Raw genomic sequence first — 24,919 nt, forward strand, 5'->3', positions numbered from 1 at the left:
CGCCAGGTCTCGGTGATTTAACGGACAGTGTTATGATGCGCGAACTTTGTCCGAGACACCTTGCAAGCGCCTAACACAATCTTTATAGACCGTGTTAGAATGAACTTATCACAGGATAAAAAATCCGCGCGTATATTTGAATTGCTGTGACACTGACAAAGTAGGATAGTCATAGAGTATATATTGGTTATGGTCGTCGCGAGAAGAAACTCTTTATACTTAATACAGAAACATCAAAGTTAAGGATCGCCTGAGCTTGAGCTGTCAATATTCCCGGAAAGATTTCATAAGATTTAAGCCTTCTAGAGCACCGGGCTTTTAACATCTGATGCGATTGCGATTAAATTGAGTATATTATAACTAGTGAATAATAATTAATAGGAAATGTAACTCGGTAAATCAGGAAGAAGAGCCATGGACTTGCCCACTTTTTACCCTGAGCCTAAAAATTCAAAATGCATCTAGCACTACTTCAAGCAGAATGTTGGGGTTGGGCCGTTCCCAGGTTACACCTACCTATCCATCCTTGGCTCCAGTATATCTTTAATGAAACTATTAATAGCAATATGTTTTTTCGAGTACTGCAAATTATGCAATAGATTGCTCGACACGGCGGAAGTCAAAATCAAGTGAAAGGTCAGAAAAGGAGATTCTCCTTTCAAACCAACCATATTTGTTTCGCCTTTCATCTATGACCTTTTTTCGTTTTTACCCTGTCCGGTCTTTCGGGTCCGAACTCTTCGGTCTCAGCTAAAAGAAATGCTTACCTTTCGACCGCTGGAAAAATGGGTTTACGCTCTCTTGTTATGCCGGTCCACTTCTCGATCGCTTTTTGGTTGCGCTTCCTCTTATTTGCCTTACTCGCTTCTTTCCCAATAATGGCAGCAGCAGCGTTAGTAGCACACTGATCGCTCTGACACTGATTGTTTTTTTCTTATTATTTCCCACTGTTTACTCAACTGCTTGTTGTCTTTATCTGGCCTTTATTGTTAGTTGGCGATTAGTTGTTGGGACGGGGCGCTTCCTGGTCGGCTGATGCTTGCAGAGTGTGTACGATCACTGTAGCCATGGTACGCTCTGCTACCCTTTTCGTCCGCACGTTGGGTTCGCCCCCGCTTAGCGTCAACAGTAGGAAAAGCCCGGCACCTACTGGCTGGAAAGGTGAGGCAGATGTAGGAACTTCGTGCAACTTCGACTGGTTACGCAATGGAAGTCTAAGGGGGCTTTTCTCTTGGAGGGAACAGGGTGAACGCATCCAACGTAGAAAACAACCTGTATAGAGACAAGGAAGTAATGAAAAGGGAAGAGAAACGACGTCACAGCGGAAGAGGCAAGGGTACACTAGTAAGGCAAGCTGCAACAAAAAGAAAGACTGTAGACGCGCAAGAAAGCGAAATGCCAGCTTGTAGACACATACGGATAGATACACAAGCACTTATAAATACACAGGAATATCCACATTGAAACAGCCACATGCGCTTCAGGAGGTAGTCATAGCAAGGGTACAAACAAAGTCGAGGAAAAACGGGCATTCGAACAGAGCAGAGGAGAAGGTGAACGCGCTTTTTCCCTTCACAGCTCCCTACACCAATTTTTATTGCTTGAGTGGTAGCGCGCCCCCCGTTCCTCTCACCTTCATCCTTAATGCGACCCCTGCTACCCCTACGGAAGCATGACCAGTAAAGCGTCAGCACTTACCAGTAATGCTATAGTGTGTATGCGCGCAGTGGAAATGGCGCTGTTGCTCCAGGCCGCAGCTGATTTGCTCCTGCTTGTTCTTGTTGTTACCGCGAATGGCTTTGTATGTATGTAATTTCGCGCCGGTGGGTGGGTGGATGGCGGCGAATCGGTCGATTTGACGCCTTGTTTTGCCTTATCTTTTTTTCTCTTTATTTCTCCCAAACGTTTGCGGTTTATGCCGCATTCATCTCTAGCTTTCAACGTTGACCAGCTATTCTGGGTTGCCGATCCTTTTGCAACGCGTTCGCTGATCGTACGCACACTACAACACAGGACACAACACAGGAGAGGACTGCACTATTGATGTGGGCCATTAGAAACAGGCAAGCAACAGTAAATCGGGAACAAAAACTAAGGAGGAGGTTTTCGACAAAAGAGAAAGCGAGTTCGATGAAAAGTAAAAGATATTTTTGTCTAACTGCAAGGATACCTTTGATTCTCCTTAGTCCGGTACTGTAACTCGAATTGGCTGAAAATTTCTAATTAGTTTTTTTTTGTTGCAATGGGGCATCCCGTAACAATGTGAGCGCTACAAACGAAGCTGACTTGCAGTAGATTTCTCAAACCCTATTTGGCCTGAGTTACCAAATTAAAACATAATGAACGTTTAACGGCTTGAAATTTTTTTAAAAGACAAACTATAAACGAATGCTTCTATAACACAGTACTTCTTGTATCAGTTCGTTGTACCAATACTCGATCAAAAAGAAACTTAATACTTGATCAGTAAAAAAAAGGTGTACGTGGTTATATTTATGATTATCCTACCAAACTTTCGCAACGTGCCTACATATTTAGTTTATTTTCTATTTTTTTTTTGTTGGTCGTTTGCAAGGGAAACGTCTTGAAAAGTGAGCCCAGAAGATGAATGAGTAAAAGAACTGAACTGGTGGAAGTACGTTCCACAACTTTGGCTCTCTTAGGAGTTGTTGCTATCTGCTCTAGCATTGTTGTTGTTGCGGCTGCCCTGTCCTAGCACCGATTGCCTAGCCTTCGTTTTTCATTCGCTCTCTAGGCCTTATAATTTCCCTTGGGATTCGAACCGCAATTCGTGCAGGGTGCCGTATTATTTGCAGGCGAGCCATTTGGGAAAACACTCACCCATCCAAAGCAGCGTTATGGCTGGGCGGCTTACCCTGCTTACAACTGCTTAATGATAATTTGCATGTGACCACCGATGGTAGCACCGTCGAACAGTAATTTATCGATAGTCCAACAGTTCGGCGCCAGTCACATCATTCGGTGAACATTGACCGTGATGATGATAACGAATCGGGTGAACTTTGTCCTTTCTGAGGTCATCGCTAGAAGTTCCCTTCGATCAAAATGTCCTGGTAGACGTAAGTTGTATAGATATTACACAAAATACATCCTGTCAGCCTATACAAAAAATAACCTATTTCATTCTTATGCGTTAACCGGCATGAACTAGACCATGAGACCGCTAGTTTCACTACGTACATCATGATACTTTTGTTATCAAGAATATAAACCCTGAAGGCCAATGCCTATCTGATGACCCTATCTATACCCATCATGGGTATAAATAGGGCTGTTTTAGTGCTACAGATATTTGTGATAAATGATAACAAATACAATTCTTGTAGCCGTTTGCTGGAATTAATTGTTCTTCCATGCAGTTAGTCAGCAATTGCCTTCGTCTCGCATCGGATACCCAAGTAAACTCTACTAAGCATCCATCTTCGTACGTCCAACGGGAGCCATGTTATTCCAGGAACTGGATTCGATGGGCACCGTAATATAGGTGTCTCGTAAGGCTTTCAAGATTTTTCCAAAAAGATTTAAGGGGTCATAATAATGTTGTAGAAACGAACTACTGGACCATTGTATTAGTCTACTCAGAGCAGCCAAAGCTTGTTGCAAGACACTTTTCTGTAGTGAGGTTCGGGTACACGCTACTTAGGCTGCGTGGAAAACAACTTGTTGTTACTATGTTGTTTCTTTGGGCGGCTAATCTTATTTAATGGCCGACTTCATAATGTGAATTTTAGAGAGAAGAGCTGTAGGCATCAAGCTCATCATTCGCGTTCCACAAGTGATGAAATTGAATTGCCGATAAATAAATACGACTCGTTATCGGTATTACTCCGTAGTTATTGAGCAATTTTGCGAAAGGTCCTACATAACCAAGAGCCGTTAAGGACCAAAGCACAAACAAACCTAAAACGATGCTGAAAACTGTGTAGAGTTATTCGGTACCGCGAGCATATGTACGTGCAGTATTTGTGGCATACTACTAATTGCCGCCGCAGCGTGCTGTTGCCTCTATGCGGCAAAATGAGCCCTTGCAATGTTATCCAGTAGAGAAACTGTGCATGTAGCCCTACGGCAGCTAAGAAGAAATATTTTCCCAAGTTTCTCGAATGATCGTCAACGGTGCTCCTCCTATTTTAATTTTTACAGAATTACAAATGGTAATCATCATACAGCCAGCATAACAAAAGCTAATGGTTTCTCCGATGATTTGCCTGTATTTCAGCTTCGTTGGTTAGCTGCTGATTAAGAGTTGTCACGGATTTAGGTCTACGGTAGAAGCCGTGCTAACGAAGTTACCATCACAAATGATGTGGGCAAAAACTGTCAGCAGGCTCTAGTAACGTTTAGGCCTTAGAAGTTATAATGACATACACTAGAAGCTCATATTTGGCTCTTTTGGCCTCTCGATCGTTGAGCTCATAGGACCTAAAACAAGTAAGGACACCCGTCAACACAAGGAGCTTAATTGCACTGCCAAGAAACAAACATGTATTACTTGGTGACGGCAACAAAGGGCGTGAGTGATGTTACCTCGAAGCGAACTTTTCTATTTATGCAATAATCGGTATAGCCTGCTATCTTCATGTAGTTCATGAAGATATGCCCGCACGATGGCTTTTAAACATGTCCACTAAGCACAAGCGTCTGCAGTTCACTCTGTGTATAATGAGAGCAATACTATTGAAAATAGAAATGGACCACGATAGAGAAACTTCTTGAATAATAATGAAAAATCCGTATTATATAGATTTTTAGGTGACTATATAACGGTAACAAACGTAGATGAAAAGTACTAAGAAGTTAGTATCAAGGAAATATGGAGAGAAATGAAAATATAGAATAACAAGCTACATTTATATTTGCGTGCAGCGTCATTATTTTTCAAAATTCACCAGTATGTTTCAAGTTTTGCGAAGTGACCCTACGCCCGGATTCGAACCTAAACTACAATGTATCCCTAGAATCATCAGATAAATACGTTACCTAACAAGCTATTATGGGGCTTCCACATTCACCCTAAAAGCTCACAGCCATCCAACTCGTTGAGCACAAATCTTTCATGTAAATATTTGATTTTGGTGTCGCCCAGCACAACACATTAGCCTTACAGCAGAATGCACCTTTATCTCACACAAAAACTAACCACGGGCACGGCAAACAAACTATTCAACGCCACAAAGTATCGATTAAAATGAGGCCCTTATTCGAATCACATCAGTTGGTCAATAGTGCCATTATGGTTTTCTTCTCAGCGACACTTGTGGGCAAGTCCGCTTTCGATATCTTATGTTGGGCCCTAGTCATTGTTGCCATCATCGTCAACCCTATTGCCAAAGCATTGGCCTGCCCTTGTCCGCTTCCATTGCATAGTTCCGTAACGGCCTGGCTTATCGGACACTGCCATAGGGAACTATGCCAGAGGGAAGGAAGGCAAATGCGTTTAAGGGTCTAGGGAATCATTGGAAAAAGGCGGATAGGCTCGGAAAACTGCTGCCGCTGGGAGTCAAGGGAGCCAAGTATAGGGCCGCGCTTGGGCCGCTTGGGTTATCATGCGACTGAGCGCCAAACTGAGTGGGTCATTATAAGGGGGTAGAGGGCTGGCAAAGGCGTAGGAGAAAGTGGGGAAATACTCATATGAAAGGATAACTAGCCATAGGCGAAACGTCAACCCATGCTAGCCAAGTAGGAGGATTGTACCGAGGCGCGAACCTTCGCCCTGATCCAGAGGACATAACGGTGGGCAACATGGCCTCAGGCAATGCTTTGCACGGGCCGGCCGCTCTAAACGATCCGACGGTTGGCCGGCAGCTAGCTTGCTCGCCTCGCTTGACAAGGACTCACTGGCTTTCTGACTTGCTTGCTCAGTAAGGCTCCACTGAGTTTCCCATTTTCTCTCGCATTCTCAGGAAAACCTACCCTTTCCACGGCTCGTACCATCCACCAACACCGACACCCCCACGGCTCTTCAATGTCCTATAGGAGCTAATCCTGACCACAAATAGATCCCCTGGACTGCTTGCACCCCTGCCGGTTCGCCCGGCCAGCGACTACAGGCCCAGGGATTGATGTGCACCGAAATATCGGCGTAGAGGTTACGGTCGAACAGGACGAAACAGGATGCGGTTGAGAGTCGTCGGTTTCCTAACATAGTCTCTATTACTCTATCCCTCTATATTTTGCTCCTTATGTACTTTCGCCTCTATCACTGGCTGACTCTACTACCCCGACTACCAGAATAGATAATAGCTTATGGGCAACGGTCGCCGAGCCCGCCTGGGTTTGCAGCGTACTCAATATTGCGGGGTATATTATAGACCTTATAGGCCACCACCATCTCCGCGGACCATCAAAACCCGCTGTCGCCTCAATTGCCGACCTTGCCCATGCCTGCTACCCTCAGCGGATAGTCATCGAATTTGCTGGCTGGTGCACAATGCCACGACAGGTCTGGAACCATACGACGAGCACAAGTCAACTGCGGCGGCGGCGGCCGCTGATGCTGCAGGCGTTGTCGTTTTCGTCCAATGACGCTGCCACTGCTGCTGCAGTCAAAGCCTCCGCCGTCACACTCACGAATGCGTCGTCTTTGACGGAGGCACGCCAGCTTCTTTTCGATCTGATTCCCCAAAACCTCCTCCGTCCTTTTTCCTCCTTTCTGACGAGCCGTCAACGTTCCCATGTTGAACGCATCGTCAAAGTAGCAAAGAACGCGACGGATCACGTGTAGGAAAGCTGCGATTGTCCTTTTGAAAAAAAAACGTTAGAACTCATTTATTATGTCGACGCGCGTGTCGACGCTGCCGCTAGGCGGATGGCTGAATGGTCGTGGAGAGATGGGGAGCAGTCATGTCGCTACGCAAATGCGCCTTCGAGCATATGCGGCTGCAAGGGCGAAGGAAAAACCCGACGAGCTGCTGGATGGGTGAGCGGCAATGGCAACGACGATGATGAAAGAGATGGAGTGACGTTGGTTGATTCCGAAGTGGGTTATGGTGAAGCAAACGCTGTAGGACAGCAAAGAGTCTTGTTCACGTCCGGCTATTTCTGTCGTTGAGACAGCCATAGCTGCTGCTTCGGTGGCTATTCTAAAGATGAATGAAACGGTTGGGCTATACATGTTGGTATTGTTTATCTACATAGAGGGCTGGAAGAGGGACAGCAGTGGTCGGACGTCTGGTAGAAGTAGCGCGGATGGTGTTAGCATTGATTGACTCTGCCTCAAGGATATCTCTGTATGCAATGGCAAATTGGTTTATCTGCTTTTGCGTAAAATGTTTAAGTGTCCGAAACCGATTGGTAGCCCTGTTTCAAATGTCACTTGGGGTTAAACAACGATATTTCTTTATAATTGTTGCCCCATATGTATAAATCATCAGGAAGGACGTTATTCCTCCTCTGAAGCGAAGAATCGCGGACACCCTCTCTTGAATACTTGTCTTACTCATGTCTACTTATCGACCAGGATTGACGGAGGTGTCAGCCCGGGGGGTTTGGGGTGGGGGTAGTGGTTGGTGTTGCATTTTTGCGCTGTTCACGCATCTTGCATCAGAGCCAGCCCATATGTCGGCCAATAGCAAAGTCTTCGCCTTCTTCGCCATACACCTTGCGTACACTCGCTTCGTGCCTTCTAGTTGGCTCGGTGATGCTGGCTACTTCTTCTCATATGACTCAATTTTAGCCAACATGTCGACTATATGATGGGAATTTTGCGGTTCCTCCTTCGCACATTCACATCTTGCTGTCCACCTACTTCGGCCTTAGCTATTTCTCGGTGCTCACCATACCTTTGCACATAAAAAAGGCAGAGATTAATGTTGCTGTTAAAGGTGCTTCTAGTTGCTGGTCGTACAGCGTTTCGTTGCAGGCCAACATTATCAGGGACAGAGATACATTAAGCTTAAGCCATGTTCGGTGTTACTAGTGAAGAAATCAGCCAGCGATAGCCTAGTACCAAAAATACGGTCTAGCCGAGGACATGATGAAAAACCTCTAATTGATACGCTATATCAAATGCGGCTATGAGTGCTAGAGTAATGAAAATAAGCATGCTTTTCCCTACATGCATTATCAGGTACCTTTATAGTGTTTGACGGTAGATCACTTTCATGATTATTTGTTCCTTCGTATTGGAAATGGGGACTACTTCTTATCCTATATGCTTGTTGAGATGCACATGTTATTAAGGGCCACAAAGCTTTACGCTTCATCTCTAACTAAAATTAGCTGATATTTCTAGGTAATCCTTACTAGTCGTAACTAAAGCAAAAAAAAGATGGTGAAATTTTCACTTAGAAAGGAATATGTGTCCTATCAATTTGTTACGTCCATCGGTTTAGCGGTTTTCATGCAGATATATATACAATAGCTAAACAAGAAGGCCTGTAGATGAGAGCCTTCGGGGTCTAAAGTATTTAGGTTCACATCTAACGGTTCATAATAGATGATCAAAGGAAGCTGTTATGTTGAAATTTTCTGTTTCTCCTAACGTAACGTAACGTAACGGGACGACTGAGTAACATCAGCTAGTCAGTGTGCATCAAAGATTGCTAGATTATACGCGCGCGTTAGCTATTGCCACTAAACCATACATCCATCATCAATATCAAAACAACTATATATAATATATATAAGTAGGTATGGTAACGATACAGGTTAACGTGTTTGTGACAGCTTGACTTACATTTTATTTTGGTAGCAATCCATTCAGATGAGAACAGCTTATTTTAGAGGAATCCTCTTATATTGGCGTCGGGCCATCGACACGTTTCTTTTGCATACATCAAGTAACACATTTGTCAACTATTGATCGTATTTGTCGTTGAAACAGCTAGTTAATATAGAGACCATTTTTCTGTATCTAACGGAATCCGTCTCATGATTAGAACGGCTAATTAATGAAATAATATAATTGTGAAGCCCGATCGTACCCTCTAAAACTGTATGCGTTAATAATCCCGTTTTCGCATCCATTACGTGACATATTTCTTTCATGAACGGAAGACGCTGACGTTTCTAATACAGTCTCAAAACAGAAAATTTCACTTGATCTTATCAACGAATGTTCTGATTGTGAAACAAAGAAAGTCATCGCAAATCTTGCCTGAATCCCCTACAGTGTATCCATTCGTGGATGTCGTAGCGAAAAAAAAAAACACATAAACATCAATCGTGTTTCTAGCCATTTCAAGTTGAAGAGATCAACTGAGACTTGCCAATCGGCTTTAGATCAATAAGGAATAAGGCCATACATTTGCCCCTCACTGTTTCGCCTTCTGTGGCATCTTGTCACCGTGACGTCTAGCGTATTCAAATGTGTCAGGTCGTTAAATTTAAATTGGCACGAAGCATCAGCCAGACATAGAAAATCAGATAGACACACACATTGATATAGTACGCTCGATTTGGTAAAAATCGGCCGAATATTTGTGAATTTTAGGTTGATCGGTAGATTTTTGATCCTATTTATCTTCGAATGACAACAGTGGAACGGCTACGTGTACTAGAAATACGTAGGGATTGTGTAGAAAATAGGAACTCATAGCGGCTTGGCGGAGGGATCGAATCACACGGATGTAGTAGAAAATATACAAAACAAAAAACGTTTTGTATAAGGGTTAAGCGAGTTCTGCGGCGAACTCGTGTTATTTTATACAGGTGCCCTACGATTGTTTAGAAATTTGCAGTACCGAAGCGATAGCTTTCCACAAATTCTGACCTGCACGAAAGGTATTTAGTGGCGAAATTTGCTCTGCAGATCATGACTATCAGCAGAAAATTCTCTCAAAAATCTGCCGCTTCGTAATCACCAATTTTCCTTTTAATAATTCGTTATTTCAACCACAATGGAATCCGAGACAGAATTCTAAAAAAGGTATATCTATCTCGAAGATTTATGGGGAAACTGGACGATGGTCCAGTCCGAAGGTTAGATCGCATGAAATTTAAGACAAAATTGCTTTTCATTAACGAACGCAAGTGCTTACCAACTCCGTGAAAATAGTCGGTCCTCTGCTTTTTCTAAGCGCCTTCCGCAGACCGCCTCCTCCCATCACTTATCGTACTTCCATATAAATTCCTTGTGACTGTTGTTATGGTAGGTCTCATCTTGGTAACTAGACCATAGATGCGCTTACCCTGTGTCTGCCCCTATTCGTTCAAGTCCATATAGGCAGAATTCGCCAGTGGCATTGACACGGAGGGCTGAATCCTCACTTTGCGTTTACTTTTCGGCATTTCAGAGAATTTACGTTATCCCAAAACCGCATTATTTTTCAAAGGGGATCTTTTCTGCAGCTCTTTATCTACAACTTGTCGATGGTTGAAAATAATACTATCTTTTTGAATCTTACGTAAGAAGTTAGCTGATGCCAACCCTGAACAATAGGCAAATTCGACAGTAATGATACAATAAGGATAACGAGTCTCGTTTCACCCAACGCCAGCACTGCCAATGTATCAATAGCGTAAGGTCTAAGCAACAAGTGCAATATACGCCACTCTCCATCTAAAACTTTGCTAAACCTAGTGCCGCCCCCTTTTCCCCTTTCCCATCATCAGATTTCAGCCTTCGTTCCGAATTGTTTGATTGAAACATGGCGCTACCGAATGATGTCGGCATCACTACGGGTACTTTGCCACTCTGGTAAGTTTAAGTTTGCTAGTGAAATCGAAGGTCACACAACAGGAAGTCAACTATATATACATATATATATGTACGTACGTTAGCACCTATTTCTTGCGCTGCGCACGCTAGCGGCGGTGGTTCATTTTTAGAAAGAAGAAAGAATTGCCTAGATCACATTCACATTTTCGTCTTTCTCTGTTCTCAACTCTAGCTTAGGGTCTGGTTATCCTCGAAATTCGCTTCTCCGTTCAGTTTGTGCTAACACAGCCTTTAAGTTTGAGAAGCAAGGTGCCGGGGTTGCGGCCCTCGATAGATCGGCTTATCGCCACCCGACTGTCAAGCAACTCTAACTGAGGCAGTAGCCGGGATTTTACACACTATCAAAGCTAACAGTAGCTGGGTGTGGAGCTCTTACATTCTCACTGCCTCGAAGACTTTCCATTGAATGGAAAGACAACATCGGCCTGTGTGCGATTGTGCAGGCCCATTCTCTGTCCTGCAGCCGACGCCCGCTACCCGTCGGTCGTCCTCAGTTAGCCAGCCAATCGTTCTTAGCTCTCGATCCGCTAGTTTGGACTAAAGTCGGGTCTGGTAGAACTGGGTAGTGTAGACGGAATAAGGCGGGTTTTTGGGCTGGATGAGCCGGGAGAGGTGGCGGGGGTTGTGGTGTCGACAATAGAGGAGACGTCGGCTGCATTCAGGAGGGTGAAACACCCGTAGCTTACTCACACCGTGTACACACACCCTCCATGCAGCCCTTGTTGATACCGCACTGATGGGAAGTTGCTAGTGAACTGCGATTACTTCTGTTACGGCCAAAGTTCAGTGCGGTAGTTTCCAAGCAGACAGCCAGTCTAGAGGGTTTGCATCAACTCGAACCTAGTAGCTCCAACTGGGATCAGTGAAAAGAGCGGTAGAATACAGCAAGATGATGAAGCATCTTGAGAAGCGCGTTTCTGCGAAGCAGAAATGAGAGAATGTCCTGGCCACCAAGCAAGCGACCAAGGCCCGTGGGGGCCGAAATGGGACAACGACGAACGACGTCAGCAATGACGTGAACGAGGAGGGGAAAAATTTGGAAAAGTGAAGAGACGACAAAACGAAACGTAGAAGAATAAAAAGATGAAGAAGCCCACTACCGCCACCGGTACCTCCACACAAAATGCCTATCCCATATTGTTAGTTGGGGATTTGGCACAGATGTGGAGAAAAAAATGAGATTTTTGCAGACCTTCTTGTTAGGGAAGGAACGACCAGAAACGAGGATAATGTTTTTCTCTTTCTCTCCGTTGCTTTCCCGTACGCGTTCTCTCTATTTCGAAGTGAGCCTGCTCCCTGCAACAGCAAGCTGGTCCAGTGAACGACGGCCTGACTGTACCTCTAGCATTACAATGCTTGTTGTTGTTGTTGTTGTTGTTGTTGCTGCTGCTGCTGCTGCTGCTGCCGCCGCCGCCGCCGCCGCCGCCGTCGTTGGGCTGGCAATTTTAGCGAAGTGCTTTAACCTCTAAAATACACCGGTGTCTGCGTTGGATAGCGAGATGAGAAGATTGTTGCTCGAAAGAAGGATTTTGAAATTGCAAAATATCACAGCCATAGCATCACAACAATCCGTACTAGTGGTAATATCTAGCCCAAATGGGAAACGTAGAGCAAGCGGAGACGTGTTGTATCCATATGGTAGTAAAGCGTTTATCTTAAATAAAAGCTGTCGAAATAGATTGGCATCCATCTATACTTGCGACTCGAGGAAAACGTTTCATTTTTTTTTCTTTCAAATACCTAGAATCACAACAGGTATGCAGTAGGAACTCTTCTCTTCTAGATCATACACAAACAATAAGGCCCAGGATTTCACGCACCAAGAAACTGGCAACCTCGCACCGCGACGACCATATATTCGTTTCGGTTAGTAGATATCTTAGTTATAATACTTATTCAATCGTTTATATCGGTATCGTAGCGGTTTCGCATCGCATTCACGCGACAGAGTAAAAAAACCAGCATCAATAAATGTGCTACGCTGGTCGTTATGCCATTCTAAACAAATTCATACAATCGAGATTACCGTTGTACCGTTATGCTTTTGATTGTTATCATTGTATGTTTGCTGTTATCTTCATTTTTGTTAACTTAGTCGCCGCCAGGACTTCGTTGGTCACTTGACCCTTCAATCAGGAAACAGCTTCAAAATGTAGTGTATACAGTGTACTGCTCCGGCTGTCCAGATGTCTGCTGCTGCTGCTGCTGCTACTGTTATCTCGGACAGGACAACGACGCCGACCTTCTCAAGTCGACAAAGAGCGAGTATTGTTTACGGATCAATTCTTCCTCTACTGTCAAGCCCACGTTTGCTTCGTTTCCAGCCCTCCATTGGCAGCAATATTTGGCTCTAGCTTCGTCCGGTCTGGTTAGATCAGTACTCCCTAAAGTGCTCTCACGTATGCCTCAGCATTGCTTGAAAAGAAGCTTCAACATTATAAGAATTGAGACACGTCCACTTGCAGCCGCGGCCGCACGTCCGGATCCTGAAGCGCGGTTCTCACCAAGAGGATCTCAGTTTCCGGCGTGCTTTTGAACGAGATTTCTTGCTCTCCTAGTTTGCTTCATTCTCTTTGAATCCCGACGAAGCGCTTTTGCTTATCCTATTTCTACCGATTGGACAAAATATAGCTGTTCTTTTTTTCGTTCTGTTTTAGGAGAGGCTAACCTTCCAAGGGGCGAGCCGGCAGCAAGTCGACATGCTGACCTGGCTTGTCAGTGTTTTTTGGAGAAAGAATGCAAGGCTGTCCGATTGGCTTGTTCCCTCTTCTGTTTTACGGATCTGTAGAGCCCGCTTCCACCTTGCATTACAATCGTGCATTCTGCAGAAGAGCAGCATATTCTACGACGCATTGGACGTTAGATGCTCAGAAAAGTAACAGCTTGTCGGCTTCAGAAAAACTGTGCTGAGTGTCAACTAAGACGCTGCCGAACAATAAGTAGGCTAGCGGTCACGCTGCACTAGCTGTTTCCTTTCTTCCTGCGAGCTTTTTGTTGACTACTGCCAAGCCATTCTTTCCGGCCGTCGCACATCCCTTTATTTTTTTTCTATTCTGCTTAAAAGGGCTATCCGAGGAAAGCTCTCTTAACAGAATTGCTGTTGCCCATTCCGTAATTTACAGTCGTTACATAGGTCCCATGTGCCTGTGTACTTAAAGCGGCAAGTTAACTTATTGTACTGATCGACTTTCGCTATTTCCGGTCGTATACAATACTGCGTATGCAATAGTTATCGCGTTATTTTTTCTACAAACAAAATGCTTGTTTCACCAGCAAAGACGAACATTGACACACCTAGTACGTTTGATTCACAGTCGCGTCTTACATGTTCCAATATATAATACATCATTATCTATATGGTCCAATATGTTTCCAATGGGTGCGCCTGCTGCCGAGCCGGTCGAGTTACTTTGGTTATCCTTTGCTTTAATCGTATCCTACTTAATAATAAAAGACGTATTCACATCTAACCTAAAACACTGTGTAAATCTGCAATACAGTCACTGTATCCTATTATCGTTTCAGCCTAACAAGAATATCGTACCTTGTAGTGAGATGCTGTCGACCTCGGGGGTTTCCTACCAAAAATAAAGCCATTATTTCCATCGTCGCCTGGTGCGAACCGGACGCACCAACTCTTTCCTCGCTAGTCTAGGCCATCTTTGCTCGCTGCTACTATTGCTGCGCATGTCTTGTTCATTGCTCAGAGGCCGCTATCCGCGCACCCTGTATGCTCATCTTTTTCATATCCACACGTTCTCGTCTCACCAGCTTTGTCTGATGCGTAGTCTATCGCTTTTCTATGGCTTCTCTCTTCTTTATTCAGATTTCATCCATCATTTGAGCAATTTTCGAGCTGCGCAGCAGCGTTACTTCCGACGGCCTCGTCGGCTCTGTTCTTGGCCGCTGCCATGCCGGCAGTGTTTTAAGGTGGCAAAACTTGACAAATGAATAAAGGACGCCGTGCCTCCTTGTGCCTGGACGTTTGAGGAGCGGCGTTGGGCAGTTGCATCGACCGAGCTACTAGCACGGGTAGCTGCGGACTGATAAACTACGCCTTAACTGCTATAGCTTGGCTTTTATTCTAGCCAGACTACCAGTCTGCACTTCAACGTCGGAGTTCAGGTCAAAGCCGAAACGGATGAACGCTCAGTAGCTGTCTTTTATATCATCCGACACTGCTAATGCTATTACTATTATAGTGTGGCTAGCGGCTCGGGAGTTAATAAGAAGTTACGCTTTGAATATAGAAGGCCGCGTTGAGTTCTTTCGCGCTTAGAGGCGCTGAGGAGACGAGGACAACAGCAGTGGCGACTATGATGACGAAAACACTGCTCTTTCGTCACGCGTCTGAGCGACTTTCCTGGCTGTTATCTCTAGCTTTTAAATGAACCGGTGATTGTGAGTAACAGAGCTTGTCGCGCTATTGGCAACTAGAAGGAACAGTGAGTTGATGCCAAAAAAAAAACGGGCTAGACGGGCCTGCAGCGCTGAGAACTTTAAAAAAAGCGTGGGTATGTAAATCTGTAGTTGATTTCATACCAGGTGTATTCGATATAATGTGCTCAGTGAAAGTTGCTGATAGTAAAAGCTTGGAGGCGTTAAACATCTAAGTTGCAACCATTAAATTTATTGATTCTTGTGTGGATACTTCCACAAAGAAGGCATCGTGTAGTTGGTTAGGCTACTATTGTGGATTGCATGTATTAGGCCTCAATGTATTTGTACTGCGTGAGTACCAAACGACTAACCCTTGTAGCCTTAGGAACAAGTTGCAATTTTGTAGTTAAAGCTACTTATTATCGTAGTTACTACAACTTTGTACTAGGATAACCCTGTAATATAGACTTGGATTGGAAAATTGAGAGCTTTTGTCAGGAAAGCAGGACACAGTTATTCGATGTGACTCTATCCCATAGAATTATTTAGACAATTAATTTTTCAGTGCCTTTATTTTTAATATTTGGTAGAACGCTTTCCATGAATTGGAACCATGTCTTACCTACGTTCATAATATATTCTAGTTACGTTATTTATTAAATCATTTAACGCGCATCGATGAGCCTGCTACAGATCATAGTTAGAAAATACTTAAGGGGCAGCTTGCAACATATATACTGTAATGCTTAGGCATAATATTTCCTAGTTTGTGTCATGTTGACTTTACTTACGATGTCCCGAGACACCGCTATAATGTCTCAAGTCCCCGTATAGTCCTTCACAGGAGCGCCAGCTCAGCGCATTCTTTTCTATAAAGTTTAGTGCAACAGCTCTTTCGTTGTTTCCTCTCTTTGTCTCTGTATCAGCTTGCCTCGAGTAACCTTTTCAGTAGGTCGAATGCCATAAGCATAAGTTTCCTTGAGGCCCCCGCCCTGTCTAGACATTGGCCTATTGTACGGGCATGCAGACCCTTGCTAAATAAACTCACGCAGGACACGAATCCTTGCTGCTTGTCGATACTTTCGTGCTTGACTGCCCTGTCTTTACATCCCACTGGAGACGACCTGCATAGATGACCTTGGAGCTTCTTCGACATATTCAGGCGGCAACTAACATGCTGACTGGCTTAGGGCCTACGTCGCAGTACTGGTAGAAGTACCGGCAATAGTCCTAGTTATAGACCCAAGAGTGGTCCTTTAGTCCTTCATGAAAACTGAAGAAGGGCAACGAAGCCTGACCAAGAGCCCATTAGAGAAAGAAAGCTTATCGGATGTGCGGCTGGCTGACCCAATTACTACTGCTGCTGAAGCAGGACAGTCTTTTGCGGACATAGCGTTCATGGTCATGAGTGGCCTTGATTCAGGACACTCGGATTTGGTTTCGCGTGGCCTCTAGTCCAATTCAGCTGTATGCTACTTTTATTAGGACATATAGTACCCGTTCTATTAGATATAGTTGGTTCACTGTTATACTAATGGCATTTCAGTGATACGGCTATACGCAAAAGTATACTAGTATTTGGCCTGTCTTAACAGTTGGATGGAACTTGAGAACAAATATAAGTTTCTTAAACAGAAATCGCTCTTGACTACGTATGCTAAGTTTTGCCTTTGGCGCTAGGGTGGGTATTGAATCGTCATGTTCGAATTAGGGAGGATAATTATCGCACTTCGTTCAGCTGCGCTTTTCTCTTCTAACGCTTTTTCCTGTCTCAGTACAGGCGTAATAACCAGATTTAGAATGTAGGTTGAATATGCTGCACGTGCTTAGCTTTTTTCCTCTGGTAATTTACTATATTTAATCTTTTAGTACAATATATTATGCTTATAAGGTACATGCTATCATTGCGCCAACATACAGAGCCTTTTAAATATGCTTTTGGATTAAACATACCTGCTATATAATACGTGGCTAAGTAGCAATGAGCAGACGCGGATCTCGATAAAGGTGAGAAAGTCGACGGTTGTTCAGGTAAACATTGGTTTCTAAGAAGGTTGACCTTGATAGGCGCTATCGTAGCCTTGATGTATGTACTACATATTATACGACGTTGTATATATTATATTACTATGCTTATTGCGTGAAGGTTTTCTTCAACGTCACAGTAATTTTATTTGCTTATAAGTATTTCATATTTTGAATTTTAAAAACTTATGCTTCGATAAAGCTTTGCATAATGAGGTCCTAATGTTTCTTGTTATTGCTCGTTACGTGTCCTACCACCTTACGCAGCCAGCGCTTATCGCATACTTCTACGGACTTTTCCGAACCAATGCATCCGTCCGTTGCACAAAACGGTTCACTAGCGAACGCAAGAATATGACTGCATTGGTGTTACCGCAGAACAGAGTTATAGAAAAAGGAAAATCACAGAACCCTACAAGCGTGCACTTTTCGAGCGAAAATCGGATGGCCATAAAGCCGTCACGACAATTTCCTCCTGTTGTTGGTATTTTGGAAAGTCTTTCATTTTGTCCATTCGAACAGCCATAGGGAGACAGGCAGGCAAACGCAGGCCATTCAGGCAAGAAAGTTTTTCGACTCCTTTTTTTCTCTCGTCAAGTTTCGTTTTGGAATATGTCAAAAGTTTCTGCCCTTATGCGACAAGTGTTCGCGATACTATTCTTTTGCCCTAGCTGCTATAGGCGCCTGGCAAATCGACGGCGCGCGATGAGGGTGTGAAGGCCTTAACGGTTTCTATGGCTTTCAAAGCTGGCGGTGCGAACTCGAGATGTGGCATGCGGTCAGGCTCTTGACAATTGAGAAGCTAGTGGAACGAAAGTTGAGAAAGACTTAACAGGGAACGTAAGAAAGACCCATAGATGAAGCTTGTACGACGATGGAGCGAAGGGATTCTTCACTAGAGAAGCATCTTAAGTAGACAAAGTTTTGCGGAGGCCTTTGTCAACGGCAATTCATTGATGTATACTTCTTTGTTAGCGAAAGGTTACATAACAAAAAGCTCAGTGGCAGTTTATTATCTAATATGTATGGGGTGACGTCAAAGAATAAGGATACCAAGGGTAGTGTAAGGCGAGCAGAAACACTTTCACAGAGCAGCCATACGAGATATGATTACGTTTAAAAAAAACATTTATATAGTCACTTTATCGAACGTGTCTCAGTTTCGCCCACAATAATTTGAGCTTTCTTGTACTGGAAGGCACGAAGAAGTAGCACACTAAATAGGTCCTTGACCAATGTCTCGGATCAGGAGACCGCAGATATTGGGCTGGTTAATGTACGCCTTCAGCTTCTTTCGCAATACAATGCAATGAAAGTTTTCATTTTTCATCTTTATTTCGCAATGTAAATGCTGTGACGCCACATATGGACGTTACAGCGATCTATTCGCAGCCCCTGTCCAACTCACGACTATTTCTCAGACGAATAAATGTACTCTTATTGTAAAGTGGGCTCTGTTTGACAGTGGTGACGGGAATGCGAAGCCGTTTGGCCTCAAATGATTGCCTCCGCTCTCATACAGGCCCCGATTCCCCACATAACTCTATACAGAGGTCTCCCCTCATCTTCCTTTGTGTCACATCGCTATAATCAGAACGCAGTTAAGTAAAATTTCCCGGGCCCCACTGGCACTTACGTTGCGACAAATGGCCGACGATTAAAGCGAAAGACTCACTAAAAGAAGCGGAAGAGCTGGGGGAGAATATATTTGTCATGGAGGTACAGCAAAGCACCCGGCCCCATTGACCTCTCATCTGGGCACCCCAGTTAGCTAACTTTACGGGTTCCTAGTATTAATATTGATAGCACGTTTGCCAATATATTAAACAAAACCAAAAACTTCTATCAGACTCCGACGCCGCTTCGTCGAGCGCCTTATTCGCAACTAGTGAATTCGTCCACCTCGGATGCACTGTAAAGCACAGAGCGTTCTGTACGAACATAGTTTGTGTTACTAAATCAGCACTTAGAATTTTCTGATCTAATCTGAACCATAGAGCGGAACGAGAATGTTGATTTTAGAGTAAATCGACTTGCAAATCGCGTGTCAGTGTTATTGTAGCATTGTTAAGCACAATCGTGCTTAACGTATGTTCCGAGAGTGATCTGCTGTTGAAATTCCTTTCCGTTTGAAATTATTAAAGCCTGAGGCTACCCACCCTGCATACGTAAAGAATATGAGAATTTTACTTATACAGGATATTTTGCGGTAGCATAATTTTCTAAATAGGATGTGTTTGTATCATCAAATGAAGTATGTTCTTGAACTTCCTCACTTTTCCAAAAATATCACTTGCTCTATACTGTTCAAGTTATACAAACCATTATTTCAGAATATTAGAAAAAAGCATTAGAGAAGAAGCATTCGAAATCAGAATTGGGATATCTTAAATAAAGATAAACAATTTATACTATTGAAACCAATGAGTATTTACAAATTTTCCTTTTGTTCTTTGTGAATTATTATTAGTATTTCCTGTCGCAAGTTGTTTCATTTATTAACTGCTGTCAATTTTGCATTCAGTTATTTAATATTGTTCTTGCAAGTTCTTGCTATTTAAACAACTATGTTTTTTTATCTTCCCTCGGACGTTAATTTCTAAAGGATCGCAGATATGAAGCCGGTATGTATGGGGTGTAGTTTGGAGAAATGAAGCATAAACAAACTTCTGTTTTTGCCAATCAAGATGTACTATATAAGGTAATAAAAAGCTCCTGCCGCCATATCGCAATTTTTTGAAGCCTTATTTATTCGACATTTGTCACAAAGCATTAAATTTTTAAGGGTAAAGCAACTTAGATACTTGGGATGCTCCTTCTTATATCTCCCACACGCGGTAGGTATGTACGCAAAACGTCTGAATACTTGTATTCCCTTGAATGATGACTAACCCAGGCCTGTTCTTACTACTTTCTTAAGGTTGCCTCTTTACATGGATCAGCCCCTCAGGATCCCATTCAGCCCCCTCAACGAATGAAGGGTTGCATTCATCTTGTTTCTCTTCTCATTCAGTTTATTCAGGAAGAAGTGAGTCCGTTAGCATCAATGGAAGTACGAAGAAACTTCTGCTAGCGTGTCACGTGACTCTCCGGTCTTGTTAAGCCGTGCTTGTTCATGTGTCGGACATTAGATCGCTCAGAGAAGCCGTGTATAGATGGAGAGCTCGTCGTTAACAATGAGAATCTGATCAATACATTTTCTTCTTTCCTTGTCTATAGAGGACGCGGAATTCTATTCACTGATCCAAGACACGATCACGACTACCACCAACATCGTCGCCAAAGTTTTTCTCCTTCGAACAATCAGCCCCCGATATTAGTCGTGTCAAACATTCGGTCTTCACCAGGGGACAGAAACCCTCCTCCGGCTTACCTTATGTCTAACTTTTATTCATCCTAGCCTCGGCCTCATAGTCGGGCCCTAGCCAGACCAAAGACTATAAGTTAGGCAAACTGCCGTGTGAGCGTCACACCGTCGGCTGTGTTTATGAGATCAGGAAAGAACTCGGCTTCGTCCTATTATAAGGACGTTGGTGATCCATCTGTCGAATACACGGCTATTTTGTTGCTCTTCCTAAGCGGGAAGCCAGCTGGAAGTAGGATGAAAGGGCGCAAAAATAGAGTTCGAAAAGACGGACAACGGGTCCCTTTTCCCTTCACGACAGCCGCTCAATCCGTAGCAGCTCAAACGCATTCTAGTCCCCAGCAATGATCAGGAATACAGTCGCTTTCTAGATGTACCAGCTATTGCAAGCATTATCATAGAGAAAATATTCGATCGCCATAGTATAAAGGTCGGAAAGCCAATATCATTCTTGATATTCCTATCATTATATTGCTTCTATTCTTTAATCTATCGCACATATAGCATCGCTGATTCCTAATTATTATTATTATTGCTATTAGTATCATACCCATGTGGGTTGTCATGAGTTGGCAGCGCGTGCCTTTTTTTTTTTTTGTTGTTTTTTAGTTTATTTAGTTTATCTATTTAGTTGTATTCATATGCGATGGGAACGCCTAAAGCACCCGAAGTCATGCGACGCATTGTTGATCTGCATAAAATATCTCCATGATACAGGTGTTATCTTCATGGGCGCGTGTGTAACGACAGGACGATTATCTATTTTATTTATCTATTTTAGGAATAAATGATAATTTGTTTTTCTTTATCGAAAAAAAAATCACTGGAAACAGTAGTATATAGATATTATCTGGTTATTAAGCACGCGTATTGAATCCAGGCTTGTATCCATACAGTGAGTATTGCCAACGAGCAAAGTTCACTATCGACGAGAAGACCAGCTTGGATTTTATATGAATGAGAATGATTAAGAATCTGTCTATTATCATAGCCCTGGTCAAGCTGAATATAAAATTTATGCAAAAAAATTATTAATAAAAGATTCTTCATTCTATAGATATACATCTTTCTCTATCTATGACATATATATATATATATATATATATATGTAACTTTCTTTTGTTTTAGTTTAAACTTATTCACCTTATGTCGTGGAGGCTAATACCACAGTAAGTACAGCTTTGCCGTTATGGAGAAAGCATTGCTATGGTGTGTGAGGTATGACAATTTTGGTGACGATTTGCTTAATCTCTCTCTCGTTAGCTTGGACTCTGCTTTTTTCTTCAGTTGCCAAAAAAAACTCTAAAAAATTATAGTTTTTTTTTTTGGCAACTGTAATCGTCTATGAGAAAAGCTTTGAGGGTTCGACAAAGATAACTAGCTGTAAGCATTAGAGAATCCACATTTTTTGAGTTCGGGGCAGAGTTAATACTTTACTTTGGCATTGGTGAGAACAAGTGTGTACATGTATGTCGTGTGTTTAAGCCGAAATAGAACGGAAACTCTATGTTACGTACACGTTTGTTATACTACAATTTATTGGCTTTATTTATTCTGTGGCTTATTTAAAAAACACAAATTGTTATGCCAAATACTTGTTTGCTCCGTCGACTTTGCCGACATGTTTTCCCTTTTTAGCAACGGACACGATTTCGAAGAACTAAAATGATGAGATAAACGAGCAATATAAAATGTAGCCACGATTGCAAGCTATAATCTAGAATCACCAACTTCAAGATCATAATATTCTATAACCAGCACCATAATGAAGTGCCCACTTTGATCCTGACGCCTCCATGTCTCCCCACCTGGCCGGCACAGCATTCTATCATATGAGCTATATGAGTTTTCCTGTCAGCTTTATCGGACCTTCTACAGGAGGCTGACCTTTAACTTACATTTAGATGTTGGTCCTTTTTACTAGGCTGACGTTTGTTCGTTCAGATGGTCGAAGCTTGTATTTGAGCCGGGTAAGCTCTTCATTCACATTCTCGCTGTCCATTTGCTATTCGACCAGAGTCCTTTTCTGGACATATCCATGTTGCCGGCAGCCGCTTTTCAGACCAAGTGGTTTTTACGGGCCTGGCGTCGCGACTAGCATGAAATAGATGAGATTCGGAAACGGACCGAGAGACCGGCTGGGATCGCTGTTCAGCTGGCATAGAATACTAAAAGTTTTTAAAGCAGAAACGCCGGATAAAGCAGGTCAAGTCTCAAAATCCTTTATTTTCAAAGACATTAGCTATATCTGTTTTTCCAGCGGTCACAATGGGAATTTTGCTGCCTGAACTTTCGACTGTGAATTTAGAAAGTCGTGGCGTAATAGAGCCATCTCGATTTAAGTTAGTACAGGGAGGAAAGTATAACTGGATTGAAAATAACTCTTAGTTAATCACAGGGGATATATACATTACAGTATGATATTTACATGCTTTCACAAACGTCCGAACGAAAATAAGACTTGAGATAATTATTCGAACTTGTTTTTCGGTCTACGAGGAGAGCATCGACTTAACCTACGGTCTAATTTTCACGAATAGTCTAATGCAAATGAAAATAACTAGATGTAAAAACAAGGACATTATTTGATTAATAGAATTTTCATACACACAATAATAATTAAATTGCTCATAGTGAAATTACCTAAGGGAATTTTGAGGGCTATAAGGCTAAGGGCTCAAGCCTTTATAATCCCTTTAAGATATTCAACCCAAACAACTTCGTAGTGGGATAGAGCTCCCAAAGAGCATGCCCACGATAGATCTAGTTTGTTTGCGATAATCATAGAGTTCAATAGTTCAGCGCCGCGCTTGTTTTGCATGTATGTGTTAATCGCCAACTTTCTTTTACCAATCTCAAATTTTCATGTAATTCAGGACATCTGCAATTTCGAATATAAGGCCGATCTTTCGGTTTTCAATTTTGATACGTTTCTTAATTAATTCAGACGATGAAAGGGTAAACTGATCTCGATGCAGAAGCAATTCTCTAACAAACCGGTACTCTGAGAACAAGCAGAACCGACCCGTCTTGCAAGCTAGGAAGCTTATGCTGCTTACTCCGTCTAGAATCGAAGCAGGGAAAAAGGAAGGCTAACGTTCTTTCGTGATGTTTTGCCGTAACGCTCTGAAAGTGTACATTTACTCCGATAGTTAAGATATAATTAGACAGATCGATGTAAAGTAATCTTTGTAACTAATATGATAAAAAAATCATTTTTAAATATACATAAAATTACATAATAATATTGCTGGAATCGCCTTGATCAACAATAAAATAAAGAATGACATAAAGAAGAGCTTTTTGAATCTTGCCTTAAAGAAGGCCAAAAAAGGTTAGATCTTTGACTTTGAATCCGTTCGAAGGACGCCGAGAGAAGCCCGCAGAAATATTCAAGTTAATAACCAAAATTGAGGGGTCATACTTCATTCGACAACTTCAGAAGAAGCTCCTTCTTTGTACCCTCTAGAAAAACTGCGCGCTCAAAAGTAACATCCGAAGACGCGAATTTTCGGTGTACTTACGGGAAGTGACTTCCGCATGCTGTAGGACTTTAGCCTTCGAGCTTATGTACAGTGGAGAGATCAATCAAGTATGGCATGTATTTCTCTAACTAAATTTAACCCTTCCTTGGACTTCCTCTCCTAATGATACAACTATTCTGGACAGGATTAAATTATCGTTGGAATTCGTCACAGCACTTGCTGGTTTCAAAGAATCGTCACTTTTATTTTAGATATCCCATGACCTACACGGTGCAATGGCTGGCCGCCGAAATGAGATTGGTTTAGAAGTTTCTCAATTCGCTGTACGGACTCTAGATGGCGCCTATATCCTTATTTACTATTTAAATATTCCCTTTTTCTTTTATATGTGAGAATGAGCTAGCTAGCAGTTGTGTCATTTGTACGACCCTTTCTTCGTTTCTACTTTTTATGGAAAGCGTCTGCCATTCCAATTTTCTTTTGTATCATTGTTGACTCTAGCCTTTTATCAAACCCTTTTTTACGACAATCTAACTGTTCCCTACTTAAAGTCAAGACCTGTTTCAAAATCAGACAGCTTTTCGAGCATACACGCATCGTCGCAATAGCGTGTATATAAATATATATGTATACATCCCTGTCACGCCCTAGTTTCTTTAGCTTCACTTCATATTATATGCGTAGTTCTGACCCTCGATATTCGCTACGAACATTTTCGAAATGTTCCACTTCGGCTGCTTAAACTTAGTTGGTTCCTGCTTCTCCTGTTTTGTGCACTGCCGCATGCGGAGCATACCGAGGTTCGCTGAAGTGAAAGTGCACGGTGAACTTATAACGGTATTACGATTTCAGGAATGAGGATCACTTCCATTCGATTCTATTCTTTGCCCAGCTCTTGGTTTGACTTCTTCCAGGTTCTGGCTAAAGTATCCTTGCTTCCCACTAGACGCAGGGGTTAAAAAGCAAGTACGGAAGGCTGCCCAC

At 42.8% G+C, this 24,919-nt stretch overlaps 1 protein-coding gene across 1 annotated transcript in view; it reads right to left on the reverse strand.

The window, feature by feature from the left end:
• LOC111271442 (uncharacterized) overlaps positions 1-14,775 on the reverse strand; it is a 50,312-nt gene extending 35,537 nt beyond the window's left edge. The window contains exons 1-3 of the mRNA XM_086972915.1: positions 14,226-14,775; positions 1,699-2,002; positions 768-1,272 (exon numbers count right to left, since the gene is read on the reverse strand). Coding sequence (XP_086829041.1) covers positions 1,147-1,272; positions 1,699-2,002; positions 14,226-14,287 — 492 coding nt within the window. The 5' untranslated portion in view covers positions 14,288-14,775 and the 3' untranslated portion in view covers positions 768-1,146. The remainder of the gene's footprint in view (positions 1-767; positions 1,273-1,698; positions 2,003-14,225) is intronic.
• Between the last annotated feature and the right edge of the window lie 10,144 nt (positions 14,776-24,919).

This window comes from Varroa jacobsoni, unplaced genomic scaffold (genome assembly GCF_002532875.2).
Source record: "Varroa jacobsoni isolate VJ856 unplaced genomic scaffold, vjacob_1.0 contig00626, whole genome shotgun sequence".
In the NCBI taxonomy this organism is placed as follows: domain Eukaryota; kingdom Metazoa; phylum Arthropoda; class Arachnida; order Mesostigmata; family Varroidae; genus Varroa; species Varroa jacobsoni.